The sequence below is a fragment of the Heterocephalus glaber genome, unplaced genomic scaffold (genome assembly GCF_053883595.1).
Source record: "Heterocephalus glaber isolate CG9 unplaced genomic scaffold, H.glaber_assembly_v1.0 deba00001442, whole genome shotgun sequence".
Taxonomy (NCBI): domain Eukaryota; kingdom Metazoa; phylum Chordata; class Mammalia; order Rodentia; family Bathyergidae; genus Heterocephalus; species Heterocephalus glaber.
Genome location: NW_028258296.1, coordinates 21,213,482 through 21,232,180, shown reverse-complemented (window position 1 = coordinate 21,232,180; position 18,699 = coordinate 21,213,482). Strand labels below are relative to the sequence as shown.

Below are 18,699 nucleotides of genomic sequence, written 5' to 3'. Positions count from 1 at the left end.
CTGAAACTAGGAATCTTAAATCTTTAGATAGATAAAATTTTCTATATAAAATTCCTATATTTTTAATCTTAGCACCTAATTTCATTTCTTTTAATTATTAAGTAAATGCTGTGGGATAAGTGGAATATCTTCGTAGATAATACTGGTCTGGCATACATGGGACACTGTTGTGGAATAGGAAACAGGATGTACTGGCCCATTCTCTCTTATGACAATGCAATACTTGGGGCTTAGTTACATTATAAACAAAAAGGGTTTATTTAGCTCACAGTTCTGGAGTATCTAGAACTGTTCTAGAATGACACCAGCATTCTTGGAAGGCATCCTCGCAAACAGCATTATCATGACAGGGGTAGATACAAGAGGAAGAGATCACAGAGCCAAACAGGAAACTGGAGAGTGACCCTGGGGACTGGCTTGATCTTATAATAACTCACTCACACAAAAATTAACTCTGGATCCCATGGAAATTACCTTAATCTCTTCAGAAAGAAGGGTTGCCAGCAACCTAAGAACTACTAGGTTCCACCTCTTTGAGGTCCATAACATCACCTGAAATTGCCATGTAGGAAGGAACCAAGCTTCTAACACAGGAACCCTTGGGGGGACAAACCATATCCAACCCTAGCATAGGCTCATTCCATCTACTCACCCAAATCACATGTGTTAGAAACAGTTTTTACTTTTCTGGGGTTCTTTTCTGCATCAAAACTAGTCTGTGTTCAGGTTCTACTATTTTGTTTACTGTCTCACAACAGATAGCTCTGTTTCTTTGTTCCTGCTCAAATTTGATTGACTGTACTCATCAGGGTTTTCCAGAAAAACAAAACAAATGGGGCTTAGACATGATTTCTTATAAGGAATTAGTTCATATCTTGGAGGCTGAGACATTCTACTATTGGGCATCTGCAAACTGGAGACCTAGGAAAGCTAGTGGTGTAATTGCAGGCCAAGTCCTCAAGGCTGGCAACTAGCAAAACTGGTGGTGTAATTTCTATCCAAATCCAAAATACCGAGATCTGGAGAGCTTGTAGTTCCAAGGCCTGAGAAGGAGCACCAGTGGTGTAAGTCTTAGGCTAAGAACAAAAAACTGATGTCCCAGCTTAGACATTTAAACAGAAAAAAAGAATTCTCCTTACTTCTGCTTCTTCTGTCCTCCTAAGGTCCTCAACAATTTACTCTTCTTCATGTCCTATAACTTGACTGTGATGTAAACTTAACAATAATTAAACCATAAGATAAAAAGTCAGTATATCTTTTGTTGTATGATGAATAAGAGGAAAGAAAAAGGTATTTTCTATGCATACACATATTCATAACACAATAATGTATAAATACTCATGACAATTATAGTCTTCATTTCTGAATCTGGCCATGTGGACATGATGGATATTTTATACTACCTTCTTCCATTACTCATTCTGGATTCTTTTTGCCTTCACCAAGCATCTCAGCAGATTGGATTATATACCTGGTGAATTATTATGGAATCAATGTTTTTGTCTTTCCCCAAAATGCATATGTTGTCATCCTAGTCACCAATGTGATGGCATTAGGAGGGAGAGCCTTTGGGAGGTGATTAGATCATGAGGACTTTACATGAAAATCTTTACTTGGTGTCTAGTGAGGGAGAAAATGTTGCTTATGTCTTTAAATACAAGTGAAAGGTAATTTCCTTATAATTTAAATCAGTCAGGAAACAGATTATCCTCATAAAGTTTGTTCTATGTTAATTCTTTTTGCTTTCTATGATGCTTAAAGGAGAAATAATAGATAATTCATAAAGACACAGGAAGATGAACCTGAGTCTTGTTAACTCTGAAAGTGTTACTGATCACATCCTTTCACACTAGGCTGGCTGGTCTCTTTTTATTCTTTAAATTACAAATTAAATGCTGGCTTCAGGCCTTCCCTGACCGCATTTTCTAAAACGCATCTTTTATTTTCCACCTCAGCATAACAGTCATTTCTTTTATGAGCTCCTGTCACAATTTATAATTTTTAATTTAGTTGTTTGTCTCTCTCTGTTGCAAGACTTTTGACTCATCAGGTCAGGATTTATATCTGTCTTGTTCAGTAATGAAGTCTCAGCAACCAGCACAAGTGCCTGGCAGAGTAGATACCAAGTATTTCTTGAATGAATGGCCAGATACTATTCTCTCATTGTTCTGTCGTCACCAGTCCAGACTGGGAAGGCTCACTTGAGATATAGGCAGTCCAAAGAAGAGATACAGAGCAGTAGACACGATAGACATCTTTATTTAGCTGCTCACCAGCTCAATTCTGCTCATCTCAGCAGATGCCCAGCCACTTAGCCAGAGTCCATTTCTTTATTTAGTTGCATACACTTGCAGCCATCCCATTTTTACCTACTTAAGTCTCCCAGGCAGCCCCTGCATACAATTGCAGCAGTCCTGGACTTCAGTCAGCCAGCCTTCGTGGTAGTCTGGATTTATAGTAAAAATACACCTTAATGTATATGCACCAGTATTGACCTTCTTTATACTGTATGTTATTTATACAGAGACCACCAGATTTGCCTTGCTGGAATTCTGCTCATGTAGACTTAATGTCCCCCAGAAATTGCCCCTCCACAGCCTGAACTGTATGTAGCCATCTGGAGCTTCATTTTTCCCTACACTAATGCATTGAGGGGCTTTCAAAGAAGGAAATAACAGACATGACTTCTTAAATGAATATATCCACATCAAGCAGATATGAAAACTGATGGACTTTTTATAACCTTCTGTAGATTATCAGTTCACAAGGCAGAGACTATGTTTGAATTTGAAACTCATTGCTTCCCAGCATAGTACCTGCCATATATTAGATGTGTGTGTATCTATGTACTGTATTTGTTGGCTGAATGAATAAAGGAATTCTGATATGCAATCAAATGCCATGTACCTATACTTGGAGGAATTTTACCTCAAAATAAAATTTAGGATGAGTTAGAAAGAAAACTAATGATTACAGATGATTTAAGACCTGGATGCTACAATAGGAATGTAATATACATGTATTTTCTCTTACATTTTTTCCCCAAAAGGGACCTATTGGCTCACCTGGAGAAGTTGGGATAACTGGAAGCATTGGTGAAAAGGTACTTCACTGCTTTGTTTTATAGTAAGAATTCTAGCCTAAATTCAATTATTTTAATACAAGTGAAAGGTAACTATCTTATCATTTAAATCAGTTGGGAAAGGGATTATGCTCTTGAAGTTTGCTCTATGTTATTCTTTTGTATGATGCTTTATGTTAATTGGAAATCATAACTAACTCATTACCTCTACTGAAACTCTTAAATACATTGAAATACAGATAACAGCTTGTTTCTAATTTTTAAGAGACAGAGTATCTTTTTAGTTAAAATTATGTATGAAAAGAAAATAAACTGATAGTCTAGGAATATGACAAAAACTTATTATTTAAATCTACTTTATGATAGCAAGCCCCCCACAGGAAGCAATTTTGAAAGAGTAAAATATTGTTAAATTACATTTATTGCTCCCTATTTTTTTTTCAGTACCAGGGATTGAACTCAAGATCTTGCACTTGCAAGGCAGGCGTGGTGCTGCTGAGCTGATGGTACTAAATGAGAGTTAGGAGAGATATTTATTTACTCTCATTTAGTACAGTGTGCTTAAAATATATTTATTAATTTTTTATTATCAAAAAAGTTAGATCATTTCATATTTTTTCATGTTGACTTACTTTGGTACTGGGTTAACTCTTCTACAGTAAGATTTTGACAATTCTGGTGACTTTAATGTGAGTCAGTTTAATCTTTTTAATCCATAAAGCAGATTTAATTATCATAATCTGCCAGAACTATTTCTGTGGCACTTATTTATGGTAGATAGGCTAAAGAAATAATTTTTTTCAGTGGTTATACAGATTAGTTAATTTCTAGTATGCTTTGATACTTTATTCACAAATTTTGTATATTTCATAAAATTATAAGCATTTCCACCTAAAAAAATCTTCTGGGGCCAGGGATTTAGCTCAGTGGTTCCACTGCCTGCCTCGCAAGCTAAGGACCCGAGTTCTATCCCCGGCACCGAAAAAAAAAAAAAATCTTCCGCATGATACTTGCTTAATATTGTCTTGTTTATCCATGATTTCTATTTTCTTTATTTTAATAAGACATTTAGCATTTTTTCCTTGATGACATCTTTAAGAGAAACTTTATTATATTAGAAGTCACAATTTTAGAGTAAAAAAGGTAAATTTTCAAAATTTAAAAATCATTGAAAAATTAGAATGAGATATATATGTATGATATGTATGATATGTATGTATGAGATATGTACAGTGTGATTCTAACAATTTTCTTTTCTTGCTTTAGCTTGATCATTGATCATTAATATGACTCAATGTTACCTTCTTTTCTTTATTGTTTTAAAAGGGAGATCGTGGAAGTCCAGGGTCCCTGGGTCCCCAGGGGGAGAAGGGTATTATGGTAAGAGCTCAGTGATTTGAAAAATATGTCTCCAAAGCACATAATAAAATTAAGATATTTCACAGAATTCCCCAAATTAGAATTTAAGTAAGTTTAAAAAAAGCTATTTTATAATAAATTTCCATTAACATTTTGTTTTAACTGGAAATATTATATGGCACCAGCTACTAAAAAAGATGCAAATGAGATGACTTGGTCAAACCACAATAAATGAGCTATAATAAATTAAAAAGAAAATTCAATTACAATTCTACTTACTCTTCTACCACTTATAGTTTATGTGACATATATCATCACTGTTGTTCTTCCATGAGTTTATGATCATAAATTAATTTTTGGCACTTAAATATTCAGAACCCAGAAACCATTCTCTTAGATCTTGAAGTAGTAACAGCTGATAATTTTTTTTATCTCGCTTCCCTTTTTTTGGTTTATTAAACAGTTTCTAAGTGTGACAGAAATTAAAATGAAAAATTATTATCAGTGAAAGAATCACAAAATATATTGGGACGATGTGGTGGAACTAAATACTGTCTACAAATTCATTTTACCTATTATTCTTCAGTTTTAATTCATATATTATCAAGAAAGCTATATACATTTTTTAAGCTATTACCTGTTGCTGTAAGCTTGGAAATTTAACATACACATATAACAAATCAAATTTTAAGTATTCTCAGAATTAGCATTAATACCATAAAGTGTGTGGTCCTTCTACAGTTTGACAGCCTAGAGCATTTGTACATATTCATGTTCCTTAATTGTGGAATCCCTTGACTTCTTCAAAAAGAGTATGATTTCATAATCTGTGACATACATCTGTGAATAATATAACCTACAGAAAGATGAAATGAATGATCTTTTTTCAATAAACGGTGACTCTACCTAGCAAATTTTATTCAAGGCAAAGAACTTCTATATGGTTCTATATATTTTTTCATTTTTCAGGTCTTTCTGCAGAACATTTCCTATGGCCTCTTGTACTTTGGATAGAGGAGGCAGATCTTAGCAAATTATCTCTTTTAGTTACTATTTATAATTCACTAGTTTGTCTTCAGTGAAAATAATTGGTTTTATGTCTTTTGTGTTTTACTTAAATCATAGGGATATCCAGGTCTTCCTGGGGTTCCAGGACCTGTGGGCCCATTGGGATTACCTGTGAGTACAGAATATACTTTATGACCCCTTCTAGATTGTCTATTTCACTTTAAATTTTTCACTTCTATGCTATCTTTGCTTATTTCATTTAAAACAAGTCATGTGTAAAGTCACGTGACTGCTTCTCTAACTGTACAAAAGCATCTGAAATATGTCATGGTATCTTGAAGAATGAAGTATAAAAATAATTCCTTGTAATTGATGATAAATAAAATTTAATTTCCACTACAAGCTATTTCTTATGACATGTTAATTTGCAACATTTTGTTGCATTTTTCATGGTTTCAGAATAAAAATCTATTTTCATCTGACAGGATTAGCATAATTGCCTAGATTACTGGTAAAGAAATCTTACAGTGATAAGTAATGCTTCTTCAGTGGGCCAGATGGACTGCACTAGTCTAACTGGTTAGTAGGGTCTCCTTACACCATCTCTCCGTGTATGTTCCTCCCTAAAGCTCCTTGGTCAGTGGATGTGAAAAGCTTTATGTTCTTGGAGCATATCTAGAAATGACATTTCTCCAAATAATGGAATATGTCATGACAAGAATATTGGGGGGCGGGGTGATATTTAATAATGCACATTTTAAGGCAACTAATCAATTTTATTTTTAAAATTTCTAAGGCAAATTATCTGCTATATGAAGGTTTTTGATTACTATTCTGATAACTTTCATATGAATTCCATAACTGATTTTTTAATTTGCAACATGCAGGGTCATGTGGGGGTCAGAGGACCACCTGGGAGTCAAGGTCCTAAAGGACAAAGAGTAAGTAATATAATGAGAAAAGTACATTGAACTAAAAAAAACCACTTCATAATGATAAGGGCTCAGCAAAAATAGCTCCATGCTTTCTAGAATTAGGCTTAGATATTGTTTGGTTTTTCTCTTGTTTTCATTAGATGAACTACCTACATTAATTAAAATAATCATTTTTATTCTAAAATCATACTACTTCAGTAGGTGTGGTGATTTGCACCTATAATCCCAGCACTTGGGAGGCTGAAGCAGGATTGTGAATTTGAGGCCAGCCTGGGTTCCATAGTAGGTTCGAGGCAAGCCTGGACTATGTAGCAAGACTTTGTCTCCAAAAAATGAATGAATAAAATATAATAAATCATATTTTAAATTTTTATCTATGTAACTATCTCATATAGATTTGATTTTTCTGATTACGAACCCAAGTTCCATTCTTTGGGAGAATTGTAATTGTGCATATTTTTAAATAAATTATTTTTCTATTTATAACAGACTTGCAAAGCAAGGAAAAATATCATAACAAAATAAGAACAGTAAGAAATAGAATGAAGATAAACAGAATGAATAAGTTTATTAATTGTAAATCATAGACATTATAAATATTATCATCTAATAATGCACACAGTATTAAATGAAAAAACTTTTTCTCTTCAAGTTGTCTCTTAAATGTTAAATACTTTTAGATGAGGCAAGGGTTACTGGGAATTAAACCCAAGGTCTTTGCACTGAGCTACATCCCTGGCTCTTTTCAGTTTTTATTTTCGGACAGGGTCTCACTAAGTCATCCAAGCTGAGCTCAAACTTATAATCCTACTACCTGAGAGTACCAGAGTGTGGAGATTACACACCTGTGCCACCATACCTGGCTTAAATACTTTTGTAAAAGAAGAAAGAAAAAAGAGCCACCATGTATTGTATACTTGTCACATGTCAAGCACTTTTACACATATCATCTCACTTAAGAATCAAAATAACTGGGCTGGGGATTTAGCTCAGTGGTTCCATCGCCTGCCTTGCAGGCATAAGGACCCGAGTTTGATCCCCAGTACCAAAAAAAAGATGAAAAGACCATTCCACCACTCCTAGGGCAGAGGAGGTGAGCCAATCCCAGCACCCAGGAGGAGGTTCCCCTGCTACCATTCAACCACTCCTAGGGCAGAGGAGCTGAGATCCCTGCAGATGCCAGCAGCACTACCCGCCAGGCCGTGGAAATGAGAAGACACATAAACAAGCCCCCAAAACAGACTTCCAGATCACCTACAGCAACCCCAAAGGGAAGGAGATGGAACAATCTGATACTCAACCACCTGGACTCCCCGAACTGGCAACAAAAGAGGATTTGGAAAAAATGAAATCAGAAATAATTTCTCAGATAACACCAAAGATTGTGCCCATAGTGCAAGACATGATTAATAAATCTAGAGAGGACACAGATAAAAAAAATAGAGGAGCTGAGGAATATGATGGAATCCCAACATAGAAAACAAATGGAATCCATAAAACAGATGCAAACAGATGTCCAGGAGATTAAAAACTCCATCAAAAGTCTACAGAGCAGAATGAGGGCATGTGAGGACAGAATTTCAGATATAGAAGAATAGATTGCAATTACTGACCAGGAAAAGAAAAATTGCTTTAAAATTGTAAGGGACCATGAGAAAGCAATCCAGCAGCTGCTAGATGATGCAAAGAAGAATAACATAAGACTGATTGGAGTCGATGAAGAAACAGGAGAGAGTGGAGATGACGTAAAAAAACTGTTCACAGAAATAATGGCAGAAAACTTCCTAAGCAGGGGAAAAGAACTTGACATTCAGATAAGGGAGGCATATAGGACTCCAACTAGCCTTGATCAAAAAAAACTCTACAAATAGGCATATAATAGTTAGGATTCCAGAAACCCAACAGAAGAACAAAATTCGACAAGCAGTGAGAGAAAAGAAACAAATCACATACAAAGGAAAGCCTATCAGAATCACAGCAGATTTCTCAATGCAAACCCTCAAGACAAGAAGAGCTTGGAGTGATGCATTTCAAGCCCTAAAGGAAAACAACCTCCAACCCAGATTGATGTACCCTGAAAAACTGTCTTTCAAGATTGATGGAGAAATAAGATACTTTGATGATAAAGAGAACCTTAGAAACTTCATGAATTCCAAACCAACACTCCAAAAAATTTTAGACAATATCCTAGGAAAAGACAATGAGGATTACAACCCCAGGAAGCCCAGCATAATGAATCCTTTGGGTGTGACAAATTAAATGCAAAGGGGGACAATCTAACAAAAACAAAAAAGTCAGGACAAGGCTTTTAAAACTTTTAACTTCATCTCCCTAATGAGTGTGTAATTCAATCTTGTTATTATACTGATTAGTATTTTTCTGATTCTAGTGTTGCACACCATTCCTTGTGCTATACTGGCTATTTATCATCTTCTTGTGTCTACTTTTTAACTGGGTTGTGTATTAATAAGCTGTAAGAGTTCTTTATATATTCTGGTCATAGGTTGTATGCATTGTAAATATGGTCTGTTTAAGGACTACTTTTCATTTTAATGATGTCATTTAAAGTTATAATTTTTGATGGAATCTCATTTATCCATTTTTTTTATAAATCATGTTTTTTGTATCCTAGGAAGTCCTTGCCTACCCTAAATTCATAAACATTTCCCCTTATAACTTCTTCTTAAAGTTTAATAGCTTTAATCTTTCGTATTTAGGTTCATAGATCCTTTCAAGTTATTTTTATGTATGGAAATAAAGGGTTGAGGTTAATTTTTTATATACGGATACCAGGTGTTCTAGTGTCATTTGCTGAAAACACTATCTTTTCCTCAGCTCTTGAATTGAGTTTATACTCTATAAAATGTTAATGTTAAATAATCTTTCAAAACTCAGTGGATCATATATTTATGGTTCTATTTCTAGATTCTCTGCTTTATTTCAATGATCTGTATGTCTTTCCTTACACCAACACTGCCTTGATTACTGTAGCTTTAGAGGAAGTCTTAAAATTAGGTACTAAACATCTTCTAACACTCTTCTTTTTTTTTCTTTTTCTTTTTACTTTTCTAGGTCCTTTGTACTCCTACGTAACTTTTAAATTTCAATATCCAATTCTTCACTTATAGCAAGTATACATAGACCTGAATTTTTATATATACTTTGCGTTTTCTAATCCTGCTAAATTCAAATACAAGATCTAGGGGCTCCTAGATGATCATTTCATCTACATATAAAGATTTTGCTTCTACCTTGCCAATCCTATCCTAATTGTGTCATTTTATTGCCAGACTATTTTGGTTTAGGCCTATGTTTCAAATTTTAATGGACAGATGAAGAGTAGGCATATCTCCCCTTGTTCCCCACCTCAGGGAGAAAGCATTGTATCTTCTCCATTCATATAAGGCATTTTTGCTGGAAGTATGGAGTACATGTCTTTAATCTGTTGAGAAGGTTCTGTTCTACTTCTAGTCTCCTGATAGCTTTTACCATGAACAGCTGTGGAATTTAGTTCAATACTTTTTCTCCAACTAGTGATAGGATCATATGGCTTTTTCCTTTCCTCTGTTAAAATGATGACTTTTAGGGGTGGATCTTCTAAGGCTGAACCAACACTCTCATCCCTATAACAAAACCACTTTCTACATACTGCCAGATCTGACTTCTAATAGTTTGTTTTGTTAAACAAATTTCTATCTATGTTCATACTTTTTTCTTCTATTATCTTCATCCAGTTTTAGGATTAGCACAATGTTATTTCCTAAAATGAGGGGAGAAGTGTTCCTTCTTTTTTCTGCTTTAAATGCTTGATATAATTTATCAGTTAAAATGTATACGAGCCTGTTGTTGTCATATAGGTAGGTTTTCAAGCTAGGAATATACTTTAACAGGTGCTATTCAAATTTTATATTTCCTCCAGAGTTAGTTTCATTAATTTGTCTTCCAAGGTACTTCTTAGAAGGTGTCAAATTTATTTCAAAACAAATTTTTGTAATATGCTTTCTATATCCTTTTATTTATTTATGTATGTATTTATTTATTTTTTGTACCGGGGATCGAACTCCGGTACTTGTGCTTGCACAGCAGGCGGTGAAACCACTGAACTAATCCCCAGCCCTATATATCCTTATAAATTCTGTCAAATCTGTGGTAATGTCTCCTAGATCTTGATATTGTAATTTTAAAAATGTATAATTGATATTGTGTAATAGGAAGTAAAGGTCTAAAGGAGCAGGGGAAGTGGAAGGGGTAGGGGAAAGGAAAGAAGGGAAAAGAAAAAATATGAGAAAAGGAAAATAAATGGAAACAAAGTCTTTGCAAATAGGGAAGGGTGGAGGGGTTGAAAGGAGGGCAGGGGAATGGGGAAAAAAAATAAGAACCAAGATACTCATGTAATGGTACAAGATCCCAATGATGACTGTAACTGTATTTTATACCTAAAATGTACCAATAAACTTAATGGGGAAAAACTAAAATAGAATAAAATGCAAACAGAAAAAAAAAGAAGAATCAAAACGACTCTAAGAAGTTAAGAAATTATATCTCAGATATTACAGCTAAGGTAACCAGAGCTCAAACACTTTAAGTAAAATGGCACAACCAGTATTTATGTGTTACTATGACCTTCCTCAAATGCCTGTGCTTATTTGATACCACATGGGAATATTTTCCCTTAATTAATCTAATATGGGCTTTAAGAGTAACATTTTGTGCTGGGTGTGGTGGTGCACGCCTGTGATCTCAGCACTTGGGAGGTTGAGGCAGGAGGATTGCTGCAAGTTTGAGGCCAGCCTGGGCTATATAATGAGTTCGAGGCCAGCCTGAACTACATAGCAAGACCTTGTCTCAAAAAAATTTTTTAAAAAGAGTTACACTTTGTGCCTTTGCCATGCCTTGATTTAAATTTTAGAATTAGTGGAGAAAATATTTTAAAATTCTAAAAACATGTCCTTCGGTTAATTGAGATTTGTTTTTTAAAACTGCAGTTTCCTAGTTGGCAAATGGGAGAACAGTGTTACAAATTCTCACTTTGAAATACTGGTGGCAACCCTAATTTCATGTCCTTTGTTTTAAGTGAAAATTAAAGAGAATAAAGCATTCTTTATTATTATTTCCTTCTGAAAAACTATTTTCCTTCCTGGAATCAGATTTACAGACTATAAATAATCCTACTGGCTACATCTGTTTTAGCCTAAATGAGATTTTTTTTTTATTAAATTCTTTTATTGGTACATTGTAGGTATACAACACAATTACATTTCTCATTGGGAATTGTACCTTTATATAATGCATCTTGGTTCTTATTTTTTCCCCATTCCTAGCCCTCCCTTCACACCCTCCACCCTTCCCTATTTACAAAGACTTTATTTCCATTTTTTCCATTTCTCATCATTTTTTCCTTTCCCTTCTTTCCTTTCCCCTGTGCCTCCCACTACCCCTACCCTTTTGGACCTTTTCTTCCTATTTTACATTATCGATTATTCATTCTAATAATTGGTACATTTTAGGTATACAATATAATGGCATTCATCATTGGATCAATCAATGTCATTGAGACTTTACATAGTCTCTCTTGGTTCTTGTTTTTCACCTTTGCCCAGCCCTCCCTTCAACCCCTCCAGCCCTCCCTATTTACAAAGATTTTGTTCCTATTTTTCCATTTTCTCATATTAATCCCATTCCCTTCTATCCTTTCCCCTAGCCCTCCCACTTCCTTCCCCTTTGCCCCTTTTCTTCCTATTTCACATTACCTATTATACATAGCCTAAATGAGATTTAAAATAAGATAAAAATGATAATAGAGAATTTGTATCCACTGTCATTTAGTTGTTTGTAGCCTGCATCCAATAAATACGTCATCAATCATGTCAAATGCGTTTATTAGACTGTAGGAATCATGTAGAAAAGTTCAAATAGTTTTGTGTTAGGTGAGAAAAAGGAAGAATATTTATGCCTCTTATTAATTAACATAGGTCTTATTGACTCTTCAGGCAGAGCCATGTGATTAATCACAGTACATGCTGAGCCACTTGAACTATCTCATGAAGTCATAATGGAAAGTTCATTTGTTCAACAGTTTTATAACCTCACAGTGATCCCTGTGTAAATTATTACTCTTTCCTGATTTGTCTCTGTCCTCAACTCTCACATCTCAAATGGTCTATTTTCTTATCTTCTAAATACATTTTACCCATTCTCTCCAAAGTGACCTCCCATAATTTTTAAGATTTTTATTCAATAGTTTCCAAGCAGTGAAAGTGTTTTAGAAATAAAGGCTTTATTTAGGGAAAAGAGATGGAGGGCTTTCTTTAGTAGGAGAATATTTTGAGCAACCAATGGACACTTGGAGAAAAAAAAAAAAAGAACTGAAGACCAGAATATCAGAGAAATAATGTAGTATTGGGAATTTTCATTGTGATAGTCATCTTGTATTTTCATTTTTACTTCACTTTTCAGTATCTCTTCCACTATGACTGTGATCCTAGGATCCTAAACTCATCCTTCCTAATATTTTTTCACTCAGCAAAAATGAGAATACTTGTGTATTCTATTGAGATAAATGGCTGGGGCTGTTGTGCTCACCCCTTCCCTGCCAGGCTAAAGGCTGGAGTCAAGTTTTCCAGCACACTTGTAATCTCTTCTTGGTACACATGTGTCAAGGTAAACTGAAGGGAAACTGCTGTAGGCACATTTGTAATGAGACCACAGAAAGAACTATTATTATGCTTATGTACCCCTCCTTTCTGTCTGTGATCTGTGTTGTTACCAGATGACTACATGAACATGGTGAGCAGTCGGACTACTCCACAAAGACTCTGCCTGCCCTTCTGCTTCATGCTTATGCATATAACCAACATATTTAACATTTACTAATTTTACAGTGTTTCAGACACTCTACTAGTACTATGAAGGACTCAAAATTAACTACTCTGAGATCTAGATCACATGGATTTTACAGTTTTAATGACTTACATTCCAGTGGCTTTTAAAGTATTATGCAATACTGAGATTTTTCCAGAGAACAGAGAGACTCCAGTAAGCAACAATGTCCTGCCAACTCAATAAACAACCTAAACACATTAATATCATGAAAGTTTTGCTAACCTATTTTGAAAGTTGTATGATCCTGCCTCTTGTACAACTGAAAAAGACAAGATGGGCTGAAAATACTACTTTTATAGACCTTAGTTGGGAGACAAGCCATGAGTTTAAAGTATTATTTTACATACCATGTTTTCACCTGCTACATTTAAGTAAGAACAGTTAAGTGAAATAAAATAATCGAATCTACCAAAGGTAATGAATATAATACACAAATCATGTCTCTTCTGTAGACAATATAAGCTAACAGGTTCTCTACTCCAGTACAAGAAGGATAGTGGCTTAGTTTGTTGGGTCCCCAGGAATCGGCCCAACCTCAGCTGCTGCCCCTCATCTACACATTTGACTCTTGACACATTTGACACATCTGATCCTTTGGTATTTCACATATATACTATGGCCAGCTGCCTGAACAGAAGAGATGACTCATATGACAAAGTTAGCTTCATCTTCCCACTTGCCCATGAATTGAGCCTTTGATCATGAGATATCATTAAATTGTGTACTCTTTTTCTGATGGGCGGTATAGAAAAATACAACTGAGTAACTTGTAATTCTGACTCTGTTGCTTGAGATTCAAGTGGGTGACAAAGATTAAAATACTGTATTAGGTGAGGTTTTATGAAAGAAGTAAAATGAATATGAATAAAATTTCTGAATTTTGGGCCATATACCATACAGGGTAAAGAATATGCACCATATAGGGTAAAATAGCCATCAGTAGTATTTGCATAAGATTCAGTAATACCTGGCTGCATAATACCTAGCACTCTCCAAGTGCACAGCAAAGTTCTCTCTATAGTTTATTTCTCTAGAAATAAAGTTTATAATAAGAATATTTTTCCCTCAAATTACTGACAATGTTAGTTTTGTTTAATGCAACATCTGGCTCCAACTATGTAAATTAAGAGCCATGAAAGATGGCTGGCTTGTTAGTTAGGCATGTGAGTGATTTAAAATTAATAGAGCTGTCATACAAAGATAGACAGATGCAGTTAAAAGGAAATGTAAATATATGAGTCAAAGTTACATAGACATTTGTTCTGTGACTGAAGGTTGTTTCTTTCATTCAAAGATACTTACACTATCATAATTTATTACAGAGGTCCTAGAAATGGGCTTGGAGTCCTCATAAAAGTCTTCCTAAGTAAATAAATGTGCAGTATATATGTTAATATTTTAGTTAATCAATTGTTTCTTTTAATTTTAGCATTAGGTAAAATAGTGATTCTGTCTTCTATCATCTAATGCATTTAAGATTAAGTTGAGCATTCATTAATTTGTATAACTCTGTTAAGATTATTGCCTGCATGTTAAGTAGTTGCAATGCAATTTCATTAATTTAACCTTTTTAACTAAATGTGATTATCTTTATCACTGTAGGCAAAAAAAATCTCTTCTTCATAGTCTTGGCTTAGAAAATAAAATAATGTGAAAGTATTTTTCAAAGTTAAAGTATTTAAAATGTAAAACATTGTGAGTGCTTAATTTTAGAGGGAGTTCAAGTATAAAAATCAGCATTTCACTTGTGAATATTTAATATTCATTTGTAAACACCTGCTACCTTTCAATTCTTCAATTCCAACCTGAATTCATTTGTTAACAAAATCAACTTTATTTCTTTTTAACATTTGAAAAAAATTACAAACTTAACATAGCATCATTATTCAAAACTGTCTTTGAACATTTAAAGTCAGATAACTGACTTAACATCCACAGACTTTAGTTGCTTCATCTTAAAGAATGAAGTCTGCCAGTTCAGCCATGACACTATGTGCAAAGAAAAGGAACTGGCAATTAATTATGACACATGCCTCTAGTTACATATAGCCTTTTCTACATCTATGTCAAGACAGCCACTAAATCTTATTTTATGCAACAGATGAAACTCTTCTGGCATCTTTGAACAAACAATGTCTATTTTCTTAAAAACTAACCTTATTTCTCTGCGACTAGGGTCCCTTTTGAAGCTTTTGCCCTTATGGCTGCTGCCATTTAAAGTTACAATGACTTCTGTCACTAGCCTTGGCTATTTCTGTCTCATTGTGGTCTGCAATTGAACTCATTATCTTCCATGACTCCTCCTTCTCTACCCCAACACACTTAGATTTCTTTTTTTAATTAATGCATTAATTGTACATAATAATGGTGTTCATTGTAGTATTTTCATATATGTATAAATTATGCATTGGTCATATTCAATCACTCTTTTTCTACCTCTATCTAGTAATCAGTAACCTGCCTTCAGTTTGCCTTTTTAAATTTTTGCATATGAGAGAGAATACGTGGTACTTGTCTTTCTGTGTCTGGCTTATTTCACATAATATATTGTCTTCCAGTTCTATTCATTTTGTTACATATGGCAGGGTTTCAATCTTTATGCCTATATATATATATATATATATATATATCACATTTTCTTTATTCATTCATCTGTTGGTGGGCATCTAGGCTGATTCTATTCCTTAGCTATTGTGAATAATGTTACAATAAACATAAGTATGCAAGTATATCTTTGATATGCTAGTTTCATTTCCTTTGGCTATATACCCAGGAGTGGGATAAATGGGTCATATGGTAAGTTTTGTTTTCAGTTTGTTGAAGAGCCTCTATACTCTTCTCCATAGTGGCTATACTGATTTATATTCCCAGAATCAGTATATAAGAGTTCCTTTTTCTTCTCAAGCTTCCCAGCATTTGTTATTTGTTTATATAATAGCCATTCTAACTAGAATGAGATGGTATCTCAAGGTAGTTCTGATTTGTATTACCCTGGTGACTAATGACACTCAGAAGTTTTTCATATGTTTACTGGCAGTTTGTACTTCTTTTGACCAATGTCTAGTCTGGTCATTTGCCCATTTTTAAGTGGATTACGTATTAAGTTGTTTTAGTTCTTTATAAGTTATGGGTATTAACTCTCTGTCAGATGAAGTTACTTAGTTTCTTATGTTATGAATATTAACTCTGTCAGATAAATAGTTGGAAAATATTTTTTCCTATTCTATACATTGTCTCTGCACTCTGTTGATCATTTCTTTTCCTTTAAATAAGGTTTTTAGTTTGATGTAACCACATTCGTCAACTTTTGCTTTTATTTCCTGTGCCTTGGGGGTACTATTCAGAAAATTATTGCCTGTAGCAATGCCTTAAATTGTTCCTCCTATGTTTTCTTTCAGAGGTTTCAGAGTTTCAGGTTGTACATTTCTTCTTCAATCCATTCTAACTTGATTTGTGTACTGGGTAAGAGATAGGTGTCAAGTTTCAATCTGCATATGGAAATCCAGTTTTCCCAGCACCATCTATTGAAGAGGCTAACCTTTCTCTGATGTGTGTTTTTGTCACCTTTCTTGAAGTCAGTTGGCTGTAGATGCGAGGATTTATTTCTGGGATTTTTATTCTATATGATCTATGTGTCTGTTTTATGCCAATATCATGCTGTTTTCATTAATATGGCTTATGGTATGACTTAAAATCAGGTATTGTAGTGCCTCCAACTTTGCTCTTTTTGCTCAAAATTGCTTTGGTTATCTGTCTTTTGTGCTTTCCTATGAATTTTAGGATTTTTTTTCTTAGTCTGTGAGGAATGTCATTGGGTTTTCTTTTTTTATCAGAATTACATTGAATCTATAGATCATTTTGAATAGTATAGACATTTTAAACAATGTTAATTCTTCAAATTCATGAACATAGGTGGTCTTTCCATCTTTTTATGTCTTCTTCACCTTCTTTAATATCTGTATTGTATATGTTTCGTCATTGAGGTCTTGGTTAAGTTTAGTCCTAGCTATTTTATATTTTTTGTTGCTCTTCTGAATGGGATTATTTTCATGACTTTTTTCAACAAATTCATTATTGGTGTATTGGAAAGCTACTGATTTTGTATACTGATTTTTGTATCTTGCTATTTTACTAAATTCATTTATTGGTTTTAATAGAGCTTTACATTTTCTATGCATAGAACCATATTGTTTGCAAACAGATAATTTGATTTCCTCCTTTCCGTTTGTATGGCTTCATTCTTTTTATCTCATAATTGCTCCGGCTAAAACTTCTAGTAGTATTATTTTGAATAGGAGCAATGAAAGTAGATAACCAGGTCTTATTTGTGATCTTAGAGAAAATGCTTTCAGCCTTTCCCCATTTAGTATGATGTTGACTGATGGTTTATCATATACAGTCTTAATTATGTTATGGTATGGTCCTTCTATACCTACTTTGTTAAGGGCTTTTATCATGAAAGGATGTTGACTTTTATCAAGTGCATTTTCTACATGTATTGAAAGAATCATATGATTTTTATTCTTCCTTCTGTTAATGTGATGTATTACCGCTTTAGGGTTGCATGTGTTGGACAATCCTTCCATCCCTGAAATGAAACCAACTTGATCTTTTTGATATGATATTGAGAGACATTTTATTACTGATTCAATCTCCTTACGTTTTGTTGTTCTATTCTAGTTTTTAATGTCCTTGTGTTAAATTTTGTAAGTTGTATGTATCCAGAAAATCTATACATTTCTTTTAGATTTTCCAGTTTGTTAGTATATAGCCTTTCAAAATAATCTCTAATGATCTTTATCTTTTGTGTAATATTGGTTGTGATACCTGGTTTCCCATCTTTCATTCATTTGGATATTTGCTCTGGTTTTCTTGGCTATATAAGGATTTGTTGATTCCATTCATCTTCACAAAGAACCAGTGCTTTGTTTCACTGACATTTTGTTTTTCACTCTCTTTTATTCTGCTCTGACCTTCATTATTTTCTGCTTCCTACAAACTGAGTTTCATTTGAACTTGCTGTTCTAAGTTAGATGCATCATTAGGTCATACATTTAAAATCTTTCTTTTAAAATGTGGGCACTTATTATGGTTTATATATGGAATGTCCCCCAAGAGCTTCATGTTTTAAGAGCTTGGGCTTTTGGAAGGTGATTGAGTCATGAGGGTGCTGTACCTATCAGTGGACTATTCCACTGAAGTGTTCATAGCTGAAGGTGCTTTTAAGAGGTGGGGCCTTGATGGAAGAGGAGTATCACGGTGGGTATGAACCAGGAGGGTATGTCTCCCTCTCCGACTCCTCCCTTCACACTCTGCTTTCTGGACACGGTAAAATGAGCAGTTTTTCTCTGCCAGATCTTTCCACCATGCCTTTTCTGCCTTGGAGCAGATTGTAGTGAATCCTCTGAAAACTATGAATCAAAATAAAACTCT

At 34.2% G+C, this 18,699-nt stretch overlaps 1 protein-coding gene across 4 annotated transcripts in view; it reads left to right on the top strand.

The window, feature by feature from the left end:
- Col24a1 (collagen type XXIV alpha 1 chain) overlaps window positions 1-18,699 on the top strand; it is a 313,236-nt gene that overhangs the window by 169,318 nt on the left and 125,219 nt on the right. For all 4 annotated transcript variants that reach the window (XM_021255434.2, XM_004841343.4, XM_021255435.2 and 1 more), the window contains exons 26-29: window positions 3,050-3,103; window positions 4,409-4,462; window positions 5,567-5,620; window positions 6,337-6,390. In XM_021255434.2, the coding sequence (XP_021111093.1) occupies window positions 3,050-3,103; window positions 4,409-4,462; window positions 5,567-5,620; window positions 6,337-6,390 (216 nt within the window). The remainder of the gene's footprint in view (window positions 1-3,049; window positions 3,104-4,408; window positions 4,463-5,566; window positions 5,621-6,336; window positions 6,391-18,699) is intronic.